Source organism: Passer montanus, unplaced genomic scaffold (genome assembly GCF_014805655.1).
Source record: "Passer montanus isolate IOZ18808 unplaced genomic scaffold, ASM1480565v1 scaffold55, whole genome shotgun sequence".
Taxonomy (NCBI): Eukaryota; Metazoa; Chordata; class Aves; order Passeriformes; family Passeridae; genus Passer; species Passer montanus.
This window is the reverse complement of record NW_024370485.1, coordinates 2,385,349-2,402,952: the sequence shown is the minus strand read 5'-3', so window position 1 is coordinate 2,402,952 and position 17,604 is coordinate 2,385,349. Positions and strand designations below refer to the sequence as shown.

The window sequence follows — 17,604 nt, the reverse complement described above, 5'->3', positions numbered from 1 at the left end:
GCCAGGAGGATGCATGTCACGATTTCTCCTCCTTTCCTCACTGATGGCAGAGCTCATCTCCTGTCAGAGCTAGGCTTCCATCTTCCTCCAAGACACAGACCCACTTAAAGTACCACCAACATGCACATACAGTCTTAATTCCTAATGGAGGAAATTTCCAGAGAAGGCAGAAACTCCTACTTCCATTTCGCAGAAGAGAAGCCAGAGAACAGTGCCAAACCCTACTACTGCTGCTTGGCAAACCTCTGAGCAATAAGGTGCTCCTGCCTGGGCACCCCAGCACAAGCCACCCGAGCGCAGTGAACGGCCAGGCTCCATTTTGACATCTCTGCAGACATCTTGTCATCCCTTCAGCCAAGCCCTACTTAACCCCAACAAGTCTTGTCTCGCCTTCACCAGCAGAGACACCTCCCTTCTCCTCAACAGGGCCCTGAATAGGTGCTTGTGCGTGGCCAAGTGGTCCCCAGCAGAGCCACCAAGCCAAGCCCGAAGGCCATGAGGGTCACCGATGGCACTGATGATGCTACACCCAGCAGCAGGTTGCCCCTCATTGGCACTGATAGGGTCTTCTGCCCTGTGACCATCAAGGGACAACAACGATGCCGGAGCGATGTGGTGTCCCACATGTGGGCAGAAGCTCTCCCTGGTGCCACCAAAGAGCACCTCCCTGCATTTATCCGCTGCCACCCCCTCAGCCGGGTCTGACACACTGTCGCTGGCATGGCGCTTGTCCTGATGCATTAACGCTGGTCCTGACCCTGTTTGTCCTGTCACAAACACCAGAGTGGCCTTTGGGGAGGTTGTCATCCTGCTGCTGCCCAACTAGCGCTGCCACAGCTCCGGCTGCGACCACCCAGTGCCCGCAGACCCCAGTGCTGGCAGTGCTACACCACTGGGACATCCTAACAGTCTGGGATCGAGGGGTCACACACACACACAGGGTTCCAGCCCCTTTCCTTTGCCCTGCAGCCGGGCTCCTCCAACCCGCTTAGAGAGCAGCCTGGCCTCCCCCTTCCCCCAAGCCCACCGAAGCCGGCAGCCGGGAGCGGGAGGCAGCCAATGCCGGCGGACGGGAAATGGCACCGGGGAAGCGGGGAGGAGGAGGGGAGCGGCAGAGAAGTTCCTGAAGTTTTCTGTCCTGGATAGTTGGAATAAATCTCATTTTCTCCGGTCTCCTCGCCGAGCCGAGGATTGGCCCGGCGGTGCTGCAGCCCGCCCTCCTCCTTCCCACGTCCCCTCCCCGCAGCTTCGCTCCCTCTCTCCCGTGGCATCAGGGCGTCAGCCTGGGAGAGCCAGCCTTGGGGGGACAGCCGTGGGAAAAGGAGGGGGCAAGGCCCCCCCTTTCTCCCCCGCTCCATTCCGGAACACAGCACCGCTGATCCTTGGAACAAGTTGCAGGGGCCTGCGGAGAGTGTCTCGTAACTTTTCGTCTGGAGGACGGGGAAAAAATAATAACCCTGGCTCGAAAGAGGTAAATCCTGAAAGTTTTGATTCGTCGGTTTGTGGAGCTGGGGGCAGGGGGGTGTTGGGACAAGAAGGGAAAGGGTGGAGAGGGTGTTTGGGGAGGGTGTTTGGAGAGGGGAGAAGCGGGAGGGGTGGCAAGGCGGTAGAGACGGGAAGGATGGTAAAAATCAAGGGAGCAGAAAGCAGGAATGCAACAGGAAACTGGGAGCGAGGAGAGGGGACACGGGACGGGGCAGAGGCGGGAAGGAAAGGGAGTGAGAAGAGGGTCCCATGGATGGGGGAAGGCAGGAGGACCCCCCTTGTCTCCCAAACCTTGCTCCGGATACCCCTCAAAGCCCCACAGGCTCTGGCACCTCGATTTTAGGGGTGTGGAGGAGGAAAGGGAGCACTCTTTCACAAGTGGGCAGGGAAGGGATGGCTGGAAACTGCCCACCTCCATAGCTACGGCCTCCCTCTATGTCCCAGAACGTCTGCTTGGAAAAATATCCTTGTTATACAGAGATATCACTGTGTATATATAGCAGCCAGCAGCACAGGAGTCAGATTCAGGCATCTGCCTACTGCCCGGCACTGCTCCAGGGAGGCTGAAGGGGGCCCAGGCCAGCCAGCCAAGCCCCTTTTCCCCTCCCCAAAATCCTGCCCCTGCTGCCTTTCCTCATCCCAAAGCAGTCACCCAACAGGGGAACTCTGCCTCCCTTCCTTCGGGGAAAGGGAGGTTTCTCATCACTCAGGAAGGCTGGGAAAGCCTTCCTGGCCACCCACAGCCATTTCCACCCGCTCTTCCTGCTGTTGAGACCACCCCAAATTTCTCACTCTCTTTTGCAGTATGTCCCCTTTGGGGGAGGGAAGAGGCTGCTTTCAGCAGCTCCTTCCAACTAGACATCTGGATTATTTTCCCCCCCTTTCTGGTTTCCGCTCTTCCCAGCAAGCAGAACAGCTCTGGCCATTCCCAGCTAGTGGAAAACCAGTGGTAACCAGCTGAACTCGGGGGGAAACGGGGGAGGCCAGGCTGGGAGGAGGAGGAGGAGGTGCTGCCAGTGGGTCTTGGAAGGCAGGGGGCTTCCCAGAGGAGGCAAGAAGGGAGCCAGAGAGGGCATGCCAGGGAAGGGGAGGTCGTGGTGGGCTGTGGGCTTGCTGTGCCAGGAGCTGGCAAACACCAAGGGCTGCCAGATGGAAGTGGTGGCACCTGGACAGGGAGGTGCCCAGGCAGAGGGGTCCCTTTGCCCAGTGGGGGAAAGGACAGCACACAGGTCACCCTTTGCCCGCAGAATCACGAGTTTCCCTGGCCTGGAGGAGTCTGTTCGGGTAACGGGGAGGGCTCAGAGCAGGCAGGGAGCCACACCAGGGGCAGAAGGACAGAAGAGAAAGGGGGAGATTGGAAGGAGGAAAAGCCCAGCAGGCCTGCCAGAAACCTGCCATCCAGGTAGGGGTTGGGCACCAGCTGCTTCACTCCCTCCCTCACTCTCTCCCTCCCTCCTCTTCCCAGCGCTCGCTGCCTGCCAGCAGGCAAGGAGAGCCAGGGGCCAGGAGCTGCTGGCTTGCTTCCCTGTGGTGACCAAGAGACAAGGAAGGAGAAACACTTTCCTCCACCCCACTCCCTCACTCAATAGTTGTCCAGATAGGGAACAAGGGGATGCTCTCCTCCCACATTCCCCCTTTTCCTTGCCTCCCCACCCCATCCCAAGGTGTGGTGTCCCCCATAGGGGTGGCTGTGGACAGCTGTGTTGTGGGGGGAGCGGGGGTGGGGATAGGAGTATCCCTGGCTGGTACAGTGCATGCTAAAGGGGACAGTCCCCACTTTGGGTTTCTCAGGGGCTCCAATGTGCAGAGGAAAGGGAAAACTTGAGTGCTGTAACTCACCTAATCCCCTCTCCCAGAGTCACGTGCTTTCCTTGGGAGATCCTGGGGACAGCTCAACAATACGGGTACATCTCTCTCCCTGTGGTCCCAAGAGCCCAGCTGTGCTGCAGGGACCAGCCCAGTCGTTTCCTTTGCACTCCAGGACAGCCCTGACCCAATAGCTATGGGTGGGCTTCTGCCACAGAAAGGAAATAGCTCCCCAGTTATCCCCTCACCCCAAATCTGCCACGTGCCTGGTTTGTCCTGGCTGCAAGGCAGCCCTGCCTGGCCTCTGTGGGCAGGAGGAAGACACGAGTTGCATAAGCTGGGGGCCAGCAGAACCCAGCCTGCCACCATTCTGTCCTGCCTGCCACCAGCCACTGCCACCCCAGGAGGCCACTGCCACCCTGGGGAGGCAGCCAATGGTGCTGGGCGCTGCTGGGGGAGGTTTGTTTTCCCTTCCCCAGTCATTAACCCCTGGCAGATAAGAGAGGCCCCGGGTGAGCAAACACGGCCAGGGCAAAGCAAAAATGCATCTAGCCAGCCAGGAAAGCAATTTCATGTCCAGGGCTCTCCTTCTCCAGGGCCTTTGCCATCCTGGCACTGCCTGGCTGCTCCAAGGCAATGCACGGGTAAGCAGGAGAGGCATGGGGAAGGCAGGGGAAGCCATGCAGCAGTGGGGGTCCCAGCACATGGAGACGTGAGGCTCCTGCGTCACCTCTTGGCATGCTGTCCTCCACAGCCAGCCCTGCTGCAGGGACTCAGCTCTGTCCTGATGCCACAGACCTGAGCACAGGGAAGGGCACCAGCTGGCTGCCCAGGCCACGGACACTCTGAGAGGCACCGAATCCTCTCCTTTCCCCAGCCCACCCTTCCCACTTGCTATGCACAGCAGCAGGGGATCTGCTGATCTGAGAGTCCTCCCCGCTGACTGGGAGGTCATCACCCTGCCGTGCATCCAGCTGCTGCTTCCTGCCTGCCCCTCAGTGCCTCTGGGAGTCCTGCCTGAGTGCAGGGACCCACCCCACCTTCTCCTCCAACCTCAGGCAATCACCTCCCTTGCCGTGCCTCAGTTTCCCCTGTCTGCAGAGCAGCTGCCCTCCCCACACTGGCAACTCCCTGCTTCTCCAACATGTCTGCCCAGCACCCAGGACCCAGCCAGTGAAGGACAAACAAAGCAATATACAAATATTGCATTTTTGCTTCCCACCACTCCTCCCTGAGAAGCACATGGGCCCCAGGCCTCACCCTCTCCTCAAGGGTTCATCTGAATAGCAAAAAGGAGGGAGAGGTTTCTCGCCCCAGGAGCTGGGGCAGCCAAGCAGGGCATTGCTCTGGGAGGAGGTTCTGCCTCGGAGGGAAATCCTCAGCCTGTGTTGTGGCGTGGGTCTGGCAAAGCTGCTTTGCAGACGGGAAACTAATGCCTGTTGAGGTAGGTCAGCAAGGTGAGGGAGAGCACATGTTTTTGGAGGAAAGCCTTTTTCTTCCTCCACAAGAGAAGGGCCAGATAAAGGGGCAGCCAGTAGCAAGCTCGGCACTGCCTTATGCACTTCCTTCAACCTCCTCAGGCAGTTCTGTGGATACAGCCAATGGGATTGGGAAAATCCTGTCCAAGGGCTTCACTGTTCCTCTTGCCTTGTTTAGGTGGCCAGCAAGGGGACCAATGCTCTTGCCCTGCCAGTCCACCTGAAGCTCTCTTCATTGCCTGCTGCCCCATCCGTGACCGGCTCCCACTCTCCCAGCAGCAGTACAAGACAGTGGATCAACCCCTAAATCCACGACCAGACACAGCTTCCGGTGACCTCTGCAGAACGGGGGTGACCCAGACACCCCCTGGGGACATCTGCGTGCCACCGCTGTCCTCTCCACTGAGGACGTACGCTCTGAGGGTGATTTCATGAGCGCGACGTAGCTTAGGGAAGCAGGAAACTGCCGAAAGCCAAACGACATGCACTGTCACCCCAAGAGCATCGGAGCACAAGCAGTGGGGCGGCTGGGGATGTGACAGGCCACCCCAGTGCCGGAAGCCTGGTGAGGGCTGATTTTTGGAGCTTTTTCAAAGGCAGGGTGAAGGGTGCAACATGAGCCTGGGGAAGCTGCCGGTGCTGAGCTGGGTGTCAGGCTCCCACGGCAAGCGGCGGCTGAAGTCGGAGCTGACGCCGGACATGATCAGCCCGCCGCTGGGCGACTTCCGGCACACCATGCACGTGGGCCGCGGCGGGGACGTCTTCGGGGACACCTCTTTCCTCAGCAACCACGGCGGGGCCGACGCGGCCAAGCCCAACAACTTCTTCGCCCGGACGCTGCGGCACGTGCGCCGGAGCCCGCTGAGGCGGCGCGGCAGCGGGGGCCAGGTGGGGGCCTCGCCCGCGCCCCCGGCCGTCTCGCCCATCATCAAGAACGCTGTGTCGCTGCCGCAGCTCAATGAGGGCATGTACGACGGAGGCAGCGGCGGCCGGGGCCTGACCAGCAAGTTCTCCTTCAAAAGTGCCTCCAACAGCTTCTCCAAAACACACCAGGCCTACGGTGAGTGAAGCGTGAGGCAGAGGTGGTGCCCGGGTACTGAGCATCCTCTGCAGCCCTTCTCCATTGCTCCATGCCCCAGCTTCCTCCCCACTGAGGAACTTAGGGTTTTAAGGAGAGATGGGATATTTAAGACTGCCCGGTCTTGACAATCCCTCCAAGCAGATAAACCTAACCTGGCTCTGAGCCACGGTCCTTGCTCCTGCCCTTGGAAGGTCTCCTCCCAGGGTGTCCGTCTAAGCAGGGCAGGGATGGTTTCTCTGTTTCTGTCCCTCTCCTCCCTTACAGCTGGCAGCCTGTGTGCAGTAGCTGTAAGGGAGCACCCCCCATCTACCCTCAGCCCTACACCTTTCACTTGAGCAGCCTCCCTGAGGAAGCCAAAAAGGTGCTGGGACAGTGGAGCAATTCCCACTCCAAGGGTGTGAGGTTAAGGGGACCCACAGCATGGCCTTCCCCACCTCCACACAGATGCTCTAACCCTGTCCCTAGCTGTGCCAAACTCTACATCACCATGTGCTATTCCTTAGGGATTCCATCCACCCTTCTCCATCGTGTCCACATCCCTCCCTGCCAGCCAGGGTGCCCTTTGGAGGCGGGCTGTGGGAAGGACGGGACAGGACATCTGTGTGGCTCCTCTCCAGCCTCACAGCACTGGGCTGTGCTCAGCTTTTCCCCAGGGAGGGCGGTCTGGAGCAGAAGGTCTTGGGGTGGGGGTTGGATCTGGGGTGCCTGCAGCAGCCAGGGGAGCTGGCCGGGCTCCCAGGGAAAGGCAGGCTGAGGCAATGCTGCCATCTCCTGGTCTCACCTGCCTGGCTCAGCCCCCACTGCCATCTTACCGAGCCCAGAGCCCACCTGGAGACCCTCTGATGTAACACTGGGCTTTGGAGATGTCCACAGAGACACTGACCTGTCCTTTAGAGGCCAGTGCCACTGACAGGAGCATGACCTGAGCCACTTCGTCAGCAGTGTCCCTTGTCCCCTGCAGAAGTAAGTCAGGCTTGCTCCCTCACCAGCAATACCTTCTGCCTCACAGGGCTGGAGTCTGGATTTTGTACCATCCCTCGTGTCCCTCGCTTGGAAAAGGCCCAAGAGAGCACCTGTCCTGGGGAAGATGAGCTGGATCGCTCCGACTCCCTGCTGTCCTTCCGCCTAGACCTGGGGCCCTCCCTGATGAGCGAGCTCCTCCAGGTGATGAGCTTCTCTGAAACCAATGGCAGCGAGGTGGGGGAGGATGGCCCACACCTCCTGTGTGAAGAGGGGACCAAGGACAGGGTCCCTCCAGCATTGCATGCACCCCAAGAAGAGGACAAGGCAGCATCCAGCTTCTGGGACCACTCCAGGCAGAGCAACCTGTCCGGGGCCAGCTCACTGCCGGGCCTGTCGGTCCATGCCAACGGAGAGGCACGTGCCATTGAAGGCGCTGGAGCGAACTCTGTCTGGGCTTCAGGGCCAGGGGCGGTGTCCAGAGGGTCCCCGTGGCAAGGCCACTGGAACGACTGCACCATTGAGGCTGGAGAATTCGACCGAGCAACCCAGGTCCTGGCCCGCCATTACGGCGGGGCCAGCACCCCGCGGAGCTCGGAGAAGGGTGAGGGTCCCCGGCAGGCCCGGACACAGACCCCCTGGGAGAGCCCCAGCAGCAGCTTGTGGGGGTCGCAAGTGACAAGGGAGAGCCGGTCCCCAGAGGCCAGCTGGAGCCAAGGAGAGGAGGAGGAGGAGACCAAGCTCTCCAGCCTGCAGGAAAGCTACAGCGGTGCCCGAGGGGGCCGCAGCAATTCCTTCGAGTATGCCGATGAGGAGGAGGAAGAGGACGATGAAGTCAAGGTGTGAACAGCCATCCTGCCCGTCACAGGCCCCACCAGAGACACTGGTGCCCGGGTCTTTGCCCTCCTCCCTGTGCCCCGCCCGCTGGTGCCGGTGTCACCAGCAGACCCAGTGGGGGCACTGGGCAGGCCGGGGAGGGCAGGAGGAGAGCCCATGTCCTGGGGGGCTCCCTGGGGCTGGGCCAGGCTGCTGCAGAGGGCCAGTGGGCTCCACAGAGCCAGGCATAGCACCCCTTCTCCAGCCTCACGGCCATTAGACATCAAAGGAACATTCCCATGTGCCAAAGGAACCCCCAATCCTTCCTAGCCCATCCCATTCTCCCCAGCACCCTCTCTCTCAATCCTCAGCCTAGCTCCACCAGCATGTCTGGGGACATACTCCATTCTTCCACTGATGTCCCCTACCATCCTCTGCAATGGCACACATGCCTCCCCAGAGATATTCCCACTGATAGCTCTGGCACGTAGGGGATGGGGTTTCCCCAGCTCCAGCTGGTGCAAGACCCTTCAGAATAGCACATCTATCAACAGGGGAAGGTCAGCTGGGGTCCCAAGGGCAGGTAAACCCCACAGAGCTGAGCTTTCTCTTTTCCCCTGCCCTCCCCAAAAAGCTGTGTGCTCGGTGTTCAGGAGGTGACAGCATGCACAGATATAATCAGGAATGTTTCCACTTGCCTCCTGCTGCTGGGCACCATTTAGGACAGCTTCCTTCATGACCCACACTCCCCTCAGCAACTGAGAGGGGAGAAACTTCTTGGCTGACTGGTGGCAAAGGCAAGTTGTCAGGTCACCAAATTCTGCAGTTCAGGCCCTAAAAGGTATTCCCACTGATTCCTTTCTTTCCCCCCTGCCTCAGAACAAGGAGATTCCTCTGCAGCCCCTCAGTTTGTGCCGCCATCCTCGCGGTGGTGGCGCAGTTTGTGTCTCCATCTTTGTCCCCCTGCCCATTCCCCACACACACATCCCTCTTTGCAGCACGCCCCTTCCCGAGGGCAATGTGCACCGTGGCTGATGTCCCTTGCCGAGTGGCCCTGGGTGACACAGCCGCCCTGGAATGAGCTGTCCCCCACGCTGGCCCGCGTGCAAACCGGCCCTCATAGAAGCGCCTTTGTGCCGTGGTGTGGAGCCAGCATGCTCGGGGGCTGAGGTCAGCGGAGGGACCCTCACAGGACCCCCCTTGTTCTCTGGGACAGGAGGGCGTGTGCAGTGGGAGGAGATGCTGGGCCGTGGCTGCAGGACTCTGCTCCCACGCAGCTCACCCACCACCCAGCTGCCTCTGCCAGGAAGCTCTTCAGAGCAGGATGGAGAGCTGCAGGGTGTGCACGTGCTGCACGTGGAAGTGCCACTTGCAGCCAAACCACCAAGGTTAAGGGCAAGCCCATGTTCCCCAGCCTCCCCAAGGGGCTGCCACTGGCAGCCAGCAGGATCAGCCTTATCCTCCCTTGCACCTTCCAGGGTGGGCACCTGGGCTCTCAGGATGAGCTCTCCTCTGCCCTCTGCTTCCCAGACCATAACACAAAACCAAAGACCCAATCTGTGGAATTATCCTTTCTGCCTCTCTTCTGTATCCCATGCACTTATTATTGTCCTCATTAAAACAGTTTTGATACTAACTTCTCTGGTGCGTCCCCTTGGCTGCTGTGCCCTGATTGTCTTCCTTGCTATGGCAGCTGGAGCCCCAGCCACCAATCCCTCCATCTGAGGCAGTGAGCAAGTGGAGAGGGAGGGCAAGGACACTGACACCTTGCCTTGGACCAGGCTCTCTGTAAGATGCTCTTCTACTCTGCTCTCCTCCCACCCAGCTCAAAGTGTCCCAATGTTTGCTGTCACACATCAGTCTCACTTTTGGACTGGCAAGATATTTTTCAATTAGAGCAGCAGCATGTCGTAATTGGGTCTATTTGCCTGTAGTCCTGTGCAAGGAGGTACTGAGGCACATAACTCAGCCCAAATCCCACTGCCTCATTTTTGATGAGTAGGATCCTCTGTGGAAATGTCAGAGTAATGGCTAACCTGACCGTAATGTGCCAGCAGATAAGTGAGGTGAGCTAGAAGGGAAAGTTGGAGACAATCCCTTATCTGTGACAGGAATGCTGGCTGGGGGTACACTGGTGCTGTCACCCATGCCACCTTTTAATGATGCACTTTTGTAGCACCTAATGCCACATCAAATGCCCTTCATTTACATTTAAGCCTTCCTTCCCATTTCACCATCCCCCCTTCCCAAAAGCTCAGCTGCAGGAAGTAATGGAGCTTTGTGAAAAGATTACACAACCATTTCCCCAGCAATCATAGAGTGTCCTCATCCTGGACCCCACCTACAGCCTGCTTTGGCCTGCCTACTATCCCTTCAACCCCACAGCCTGTTCTGCCCTGGAGGGTACCTGGCATAATCCAACAATGGCTTCTTTCCTATTGGTGGGGAACCTTGGGCTTTGTCAGGGGCTTGCACAGGGACACAGAGCTCTCACAGAAGACAAAGCAGCTGGAACAAGCAATATTCTACTGGCTTGGGTTTTTATTAGAGCTAGGAGGCAGTGCCCATCAGCTCAGCTTGAAGGAGATGATCTTGAGGCCTCCTATGATGCTTACGTAGTTGATGTTGCGGTAGCCGTGCCGGTTGGGGAAGCACACTTCATGGCCATCCGGCAGCTTCACACGGAATTTGTCTGACAGCATTTCAATGAAGAACTGGGAGAAAAAAGAGAAAGAAGGGCAGGAATTGGGGGCAAGGAGGGTATTCAGAGGTCAGCATTTAGGCAAAAGGCCTGACTGTTACATGAGAGGGTCAGACCTGTCCACTATAACTTTAACCAAGGTGCTGGGGGTTGAGGTGAGGGTGACTCGGGAAGTGAGCAGTTGATATCAAGGGTCTAAGCAGGAATACAGACTATGAATGGGAACAGGATCTCTTCTGAGGCTGTTTCAGCCTCTCAGACTGTAAACTCAGAGCTAAACCCAGGTATGTCTTTACATGTATTCAGAGAGCACATGGAATGTGTACACCACTGTTCTCCTCTGAACAAGGCAGAATAAACCTGACCCCCCAATGCCCTCAGCAGCTCACCAGGACTCAGAAAAAGGAGCTTTGCTGATAAACATGCACAAGCAGACCGGGCAAGAATGCATCACTGGTCACTGAAATCTAAAGGCAATGCTCCCCAAAGCTGTCACCTCACTATCCCTTCCCCAAGAGCCAGTTCTGTCTGAGGAAACAAGCTTTCTCTCTACAGCTATAGCAACTGGACTACTAAATGCAGCTCTGCTAGTGATTTGGGACATCAGATAAGGTGAGGCAGCAAATAGGACAGCATTGCTGGCAGGAAGAGGGAAAGGACAGATTGGCAGCATAGATCCAGGAGTAATTAGGACAGAAGAGTTGAGGGAGAGGCTTTTGGACATTGCTCCAAACTCGGGGTTGCCTTAAAGCCTGTGTTTACATAGGAAGGAGGGAGAGAAATAAGGTTAACAGCAGCAAAACCATGCTTCTTGGAGATTGCCTTTACTTTCATACATGCCCTGGGTACACTCACCTGCTGGGCAGACGGAGGGCCAGGACAGACATGAGTCACTCTGGGACAGACATGAGTCACTTAAAATTCCCAGAAACAGCATTGCAGTTTTGAAAGAGGAGTGGAAATGGCAATCAGGACCAAAAACCCAGAAGAGGGGCCATGGTGAGGGAGCAGGAGGTATTGGGTGGGACCCGGAAAACCATGGCATGGGAATCTGCTAACCAGGGACTTCCCCTCACAGCCCATAGCCCCCACACCACACATACCCCATTAGGCCATGTTGGCACCCTCACCTTGACAGTGCAGCCCCTGAAGAAAGGGAGGTGGCGGTCACGATGCTCTGTCTGCCAGGAATCGGAGCACTTGGAGTTACAGACGATGACAGACTCATTGAAGCGGGGATTGAAGTGAAATGCCAGATCTCTTGAGCTGCACCCAAGATTGATGCTGAAGCTATAAATGAGCATGAGGAAAGTCATATGCATGGACAGGAGAGGGTCTTGGAAGACTTGAGATCCAACACACATCTCTGAACCCAGTTCCTCCATCAGTGTTACAGGTGGTATAACATCGTGCTATTTTGTATCTGGCAACCTTGGAAAACCACCTTCCTCTATAGCCCACCTTCAACCCTGGCGTGCCAAGGTGGTTTCTTTGTACTTACCCAACAGTATCAGCAGATATTTTGCCCTTCACCTTCAGGGTGTTCCCAGGCTTCATATTCAGGTTTAAGATTTCAATATTTCCCTAAGGCAGAGAAAAATAGTCTGTGGGGCTCCTTCAGCCATTCCTCCTGACTTGCCACTGCAATTGAGAGGGTGCTGCTTGGGGGCATCCCAGCCAGGAGAACATATATTGCTCTCAGCTGGTGCTCTCATGACAAAACCCTCCACACTGCAAGTCTAGTGTGAACTTCTCATTCAGTGAGAGAAGAGTGGGCTGAGTGAAACCCGCAAGAGAGAAGAGACATCAGAGAGAGAGGAAGTGAAAAGTGGCTTGTTCTCAGCAGAATGAAGAGAAAGCAGGACAGCAGAGATAGAAAGAGGGTTAAAGCAGAGGGATGCTGTCCAGGGTTTGGGGGAAAGCCAATGCTCCTCAAGAAATGCAAGTGGTGAGAGTGGCTATGACTTGCCAGTCTCACCCAGCCTTGCTGAGCTGAGGACCCTGGGTGGCAGAGGACAGGAGCAGCAGCCCTTACAGTCATTTTCCTCAGAGAGCAGAGCAACCAGGCAGGGAGACACCAGCAGTTTAGCTCAGAAATGCTTTGCACATAGGACCTTGCAGCTCTAAACTTCTCTGTGGCTTACACATTAACATGACTCCTGCCTCTGCAAAGCTCCAACGGCTGCTATTAAGCCAGAAGACTTTGATCCTAGGAAAAAACCTCCATATGTGCACTTCTTACTAGGGATTCCCGGAAATAATAGCAAGTGTCAGCCTCCTTGGTGGGCTCCCAATGGAAGAACAAAGCCCTCAGAGGTGCTACTGTAGACATGAGATAGGACAAACATCTTCCCAGCTGGCCAAGGAGGTGTGACCACCATGTTCAATTCTTTCCTGTGTGTAACAGCTCACCCAAAAGAACATCCTAGCTCCTTCCTTCTGTGGTAAGGGGCAGCTCCAAAATCCATACCAGGAGGAAAACATGGTCTCCACCATCCTTCCCCACAGTGCTCCAAGGAAGGGTTCAAAGAGGCTTGGAGGAGAGGACAACCAACACCTTCCCTCTAGATGGCATGAGTTACAGAGTGAACTTTGCAGGAGTGACACAGTGGCATCCAAGCTCCTTCCCTTCTTGGGGCTCTAGAGTCAGCTGTGTGGATTGCAGTAGCCATATGTGGCAGCTCTCTGCAGCCTCCTGTTCAAGTCCCATCTAGACCCAAACCTTTTAGCCTGAGGAGCCACACACCAGGCCACTTCAGGTTCAATAGTCCCCTCCTCCCTAACCTTTAAATACAGAAATGTCCTCACAGGAGAGTATCACCCCTGCTGTCTTCTTCCCAGGTAAGAGCTACGATGTAAATCAGTAGACAGTGCTCCTGATTTGTAAGACTCCAAAAGTCAAGTGGAAAAGGGAGACAGAGGAGGAGGTCAAGGCTCAGGAAACTATTTGTCCTTCAGTCCCCCTCCCAAGCCCTGCAGAGAGCACCTGAGTGCTCCTGCTGCTGCACAGACAACTGGTAGACAGCTTCTACCCTTCCCTAAAACATCCTGGAGAAAGGAGAAGTTCTGATAAGCACTCCTTCCTCAGAGGTGTTTCCCATAAGCAAGGGGTCATAAAGTCCAGCAGGCATGGGAAATTTGTTTGCTGTGGAGGATGCTGAAACTGTTGCGAAATCTCCATGGGCTGAGCATGGAACCAGCAGGAACCAGTGCTGGGGATGGTGTTTTCTGGCACTGGGTCTCTTTCCCACCACACTGCTGTGTCCACAGCACACCTGTACACACCTTCACATCACACTGCTGCCCTGCAGCCACCCCAGGGATAATACAGAGCCCAGGGTCCCCTTCTCAAATATTGGAGCAAAATTGAATGGCTGGCTAAATTGCACAGTAACTGGCTTTTTATCTGGGGAGTAAGGATTTGCTGTCTGAACTGTATCCTGGGTATTCCAGTCTCGGTAAATATACCCATGAGAAGACGGTCTTCTACAGACTTAGGCAAAAGCAAACAAGCAGTAATTGCTTATTTTCATTAAGTGTAAACATATTAAACCAAGGCATATCTTTCCAACACAGTTTATAAATGCCATACTTGTTAACCTTCATTACTTGGTTAAATTTGGAAACAAAACTTAGAGATACATACACAAATTCAAACCCCCAAGACATAGTGTGCAGAAAAGCTACAAACTCCCATGGATGCCTCAAGTTGGAATAGGAGAACCCTCAGCTCTAGGTGTAGTTTCTAATATGTAGGATCCCTATAACCTGGAAAAACCATAAAACAGAATTGCTCAGTTTCTCTCTAACCAGTGCACAGTGGGTTAAAGACAGGGCATTATCCATCTGACAATAATTTTATGTATTTTTCCAGAACTATCTTTCACTTCCCAAGTGTAACACAGAAAACTTTAGTTCTGTCACCACCCTATCAATACCTGCAGCAGCAGGTATTGTTAATTGAATCAAGTATTGCTTTAGGCTATCTTTCACTTCCCAAGTGTAACACAGAAAACTTTAGTTCTGTCACCACCTTATCAATACCTGCAGGTATTGTTAATTGAATCAAGTGTTGCTTTAGATTTTGGCTTTGCTTTACTGGTATAAATTTGACAGACTCACCAGGGGGTTCAGGTGGCTTCCCAGAGTGTGCTCCAACCCATCCCATATGGCACTCATAATTCCCTATTTCCTGGGTGAATTCACACCAGGTAGGTATGTGAATTTGGTCTATAGGTGGTTGTGCCACTGCTGCAGTAATATTCATGGTGCCATCCATTTGTATGTGATCTTGGGCATTTGATGCAAACATTTTCAGCCTATCTGGAAGGCCAGGAAGGGAAGGAGTTAATAGGGCTGGATTGACAGGAGCTACCATCAGGACTCTCCTTCACTGATGTCTTTCATACCTTGCTTAAATACACACTGCCTTTTGCACAGAGGCTGCCAGATCTGAGAATCCTGTCGTTTTAAACAGCAGCAGTCTTTCCTGTGTCCTGTGGGTCTGTGCCCCCAGCCCAGCAGGCAGCTCAGGTAGTCAATGAGTAGTTATGGTTACCTGGGTAGTAGTTAAAATTACTTATGTCACCAGAATCTTACTGCCTCTTCCTCACTCAGCAAGATCTGATCTCTGCCCAAAAGGCAGAGAAACTCTCCGTTTTGTATTCCCCTGAACATCTAGAATGTTCTTCCAGCAATGTATCTTACTCTGCAGGGAGCAGTAGTATGGGTTTCTCCACCCCCCTCATCTACAGTTTCAGTTTCAATTAAAGGCTGAACTTTTACTGCTTTTGGGGTAGGGTGAGAGTCTGCCTCTAAATCATCATCACTGTACCAAATGTTCCCATTCCATGTTTCAGGACCCTCACAATATACCACCCTATAGATGGGCTGGACTGAATTAGAGGATGATTCATGTGGGATTTTAGTAATTTACCTAGATTTTTCTGCATTTGTTTTTCTCATATTTCAGCTGCAGACAGTAGTTTTTCTAATTGCTCATTTTTATTTAAAAGAATATCTACTAGTTTTTACAATTTCTCCTGTGTCTCTTTCTCAAAAGACAATGCTGTTCTAAGAACCTCATTTTTCTGACTTCAAACTCAAATTTTACATCTGCAACCCTTTTCAGGTGGCAGGAAGCTTTTGATTTTTGCACGCAAGATAAACAACCTCCCAAAACTGCAGAAATAACTTGCCTTCTTACCTTTCATGGGCAATTTACCTTTTCCTCATCCCATTTTTCATTCAACCTGCAAACTAGTACTGTGGTCAGCTATTGCTTGCACATTATCACAATCAGTTTATGCCCATTCCAACCCTGGAGGAGAGAAGCAAATTTCTCCAGGAGAGAGTAAAACTTCAGCTTTACATTGGTCACCCTTGATAACCATTTTTCCTTCGGTCTCCCTCAGAGGGAGACAATCTGGGCACAGCAGGCAGAAAAGAGCTGTCACCCACAGAGGGACAGTAAAAGTAACAGTAAAGGCTTGCTCAATCTCCCTTAGAGATTCAACCTCCCTCAAAGGGTCAATCTCCCACCAGGCGGGAAGAAGAGTAAAAGTTCGGAACTGTTGAACGGCACTTTGGGTCAGAAAATGGTGGTGCCCATTAAAATGTTATGATTGATTCACTCTGCCCAAATTAAGGTGGAAAGGAGCCTAAATGCCAGTTCAACAATGCCGACTTTATTTTGCAAAATTAATCTCAACTGGAAAAGAGAAAGGGAGAGAGAAAGAGAGAGAGGGAGAAGCAGCAAGACAGAGCAAGTAGAAGGGAGTCACCTCCATGGATCTAGCAGCCTCCCGTTGGTCCTTCTGTGCCTTGGGTTCTTGATGGTGCGGTCTCATCCAGCACACTTTATTTCCCGAATAACTCTTATGCAGTCCCTTATTTGGGTAAAGAGCAGAGGTAGAAGTGACTTTCAGTTCCACATTAGCATGTGAGGCAAGAGTAGGCATGGCTCTGCCATCGCACACACTCAGATCTTCATTCGATGGTCACCGGGGTCTGTTCTGGGGGTTGTGTGAGACAAGGACCTCAAAAAACAAGTGTCCTGTTTGTGAGCCCACTTCTAGCACTTGCACAGTAGTTCACTTCTTATCCAACACACCACAGCTGAACTTTGACCTGAAAAGTTTTGGTTCAGTTCAACTGAACCAAAACTGAAAACTTGCTTCCTTCATGGGTTGTGCAGAGGCACTCGTGACTTTTCTTCTGCAACAAGTTCACCACCAAGCCCTTGTTTAAGGCATATAATGCAAATTACTAACTCCTTCCTTACAGCTGCCTGAGAGGGAGAGCAGTGTGTGTCTCCTACAGTGTCCAGTTCTGGGCTCCTCAGCAGTAAAAGGGAGCCATGGAGCTCCTGGAGTGAGTCCAACAGAGGGCTACGGAGATGATGAGGGGACTGGGGAATCTCTCTTATGAGGAAAGGCTGAAGGAGCTGTGCCTGTTCAGCCCTGAGAAGAGACAACTGAGAGGGGACCTCACCAATGTCTATCAGCACCTGAAGGGAGGGTGTCAGAATGATAGAGCCAGGCTCTTCTCAGTGGTGCCATGCAATAGCACAAGAGGCAACAGGCAGAAACTGATGCACAGCAAGTCCCACCTGAACATGAGGAAGTGCAGTGACTGCACACTGGAACAGACTGCCCAGAGAGGTTGTGGAGTCTCCCTCACTGGAGATATTCCAGAACCATCAGTATGCAATCCTGTGCAGTGTGCTCTGGGATGATCCTGCTAGAGCAGGGAGTTGGGCAAGGAGGAGATGACCCCCTGTGGGCCCTTCCAGCCTGACCTATTCTGTGATTCTCTCTGAGGGATGAGCAAAACTTGCCGTGCAGAGCCACAAGTACCAGGGATGCAAGAATAGGCAGAGAGGGAGACAAGCATGAAAGAGGCACGAGCTGCTCAGAGAGGGGCCATGAGATTTTATCAAGATAACATTTACCCCCTCCTACAATGCTCAGCAGGGGCGTTCACCCCCCTTTTATTTGCCACTGGGAACAATAGTGGGAAGCCAGGCAGCAACTCTGCCAGCACTGGCGACTTCCTTTGTCTGCAGAGCTGAGCCTCCATATGGTCAGACACCAGCCCTGTGCTCCAGCCATGGTCACCCTCATGCAGGGGTATGTGCACCCCACATCAGAAGGGAATGAAACTTTAGGGACCCCAGAAGAGTCAAAATTCTCCACTGCAGTTGGAGAATTTTGGAGGTGGCGATTGGGATGACGAAAGGAGGGTGACAGGGGCACGTTGATACTTCCCTGCTGACA

At 54.1% G+C, this 17,604-nt stretch overlaps 2 protein-coding genes across 5 annotated transcripts; one reads left to right on the top strand and one right to left on the bottom strand.

Annotated features, from left to right (window-relative positions):
* Window positions 1-1,124: 1,124 nt before the first annotated feature.
* On the top strand, window positions 1,125-9,262 carry CDC42EP1 (CDC42 effector protein 1). Of its 2 annotated transcripts, none has more exons than XM_039725465.1 (3): window positions 1,125-1,471; window positions 4,948-5,829; window positions 6,860-9,262. In XM_039725465.1, exons 2-3 carry the CDS (start codon window positions 5,385-5,387, stop codon window positions 7,654-7,656), a joined length of 1,242 nt encoding a protein of 413 aa, XP_039581399.1. In that variant the 5' UTR covers window positions 1,125-1,471; window positions 4,948-5,384; the 3' UTR covers window positions 7,657-9,262. The 2 variants fall into 2 exon arrangements, with proteins under 2 accessions (XP_039581399.1, XP_039581400.1); XM_039725466.1 differs by lacking the exon at window positions 1,125-1,471 and adding an exon at window positions 2,748-2,887.
* Window positions 9,263-10,093: 831 nt separating this feature from the next.
* On the bottom strand, window positions 10,094-16,647 carry LGALS2 (galectin 2). 3 transcript variants are annotated; one of them, XM_039725613.1, is made up of 4 exons: window positions 12,363-13,296; window positions 11,829-11,911; window positions 11,458-11,617; window positions 10,094-10,340 (listed from the first exon to the last, which is right to left on the bottom strand). In XM_039725613.1, the coding sequence occupies exons 1-4, from the start codon at window positions 12,366-12,368 to the stop codon at window positions 10,194-10,196; spliced, it is 396 nt and encodes a 131-aa protein (XP_039581547.1). In that variant the 5' UTR covers window positions 12,369-13,296; the 3' UTR covers window positions 10,094-10,193. The 3 variants fall into 3 exon arrangements, with proteins under 3 accessions (XP_039581547.1, XP_039581548.1, XP_039581545.1); XM_039725614.1 differs by lacking the exon at window positions 12,363-13,296 and adding an exon at window positions 15,534-15,647 and having other exon boundaries at window positions 10,095-10,340; XM_039725611.1 differs by lacking the exon at window positions 12,363-13,296 and adding an exon at window positions 16,111-16,647 and having other exon boundaries at window positions 10,154-10,340.
* Between the last annotated feature and the right edge of the window lie 957 nt (window positions 16,648-17,604).

What these genes read in the sequence shown, in the direction of transcription:
- CDC42EP1 (XM_039725465.1), top strand. Translation starts at nt 5,385, where the DNA reads ATGAGCCTGGGGAAGCTGCCGGTGCTGAGCTGGGTGTCAGGCTCCCAC. An exon ending in CAAAACACACCAGGCCTACG is followed by an intron (nt 5,830 to 6,859) that starts GTGAGTGAAGCG and finishes TCTGCCTCACAG; the next exon opens with GGCTGGAGTCTGGATTTTGT.
- LGALS2 (XM_039725611.1), bottom strand. Translation starts at nt 16,287, where the DNA reads ATGCCTACTCTTGCCTCACATGCTAATGTGGAACTGAAAGTCACTTCT. An exon ending in AGGCTGCTAGATCCATGGAG is followed by an intron (nt 11,912 to 16,110) that starts GTGACTCCCTTC and finishes TCTCTGCCTTAG; the next exon opens with GGAAATATTGAAATCTTAAA. An exon ending in ATATCTGCTGATACTGTTGG is followed by an intron (nt 11,618 to 11,828) that starts GTAAGTACAAAG and finishes GCTCATTTATAG; the next exon opens with CTTCAGCATCAATCTTGGGT.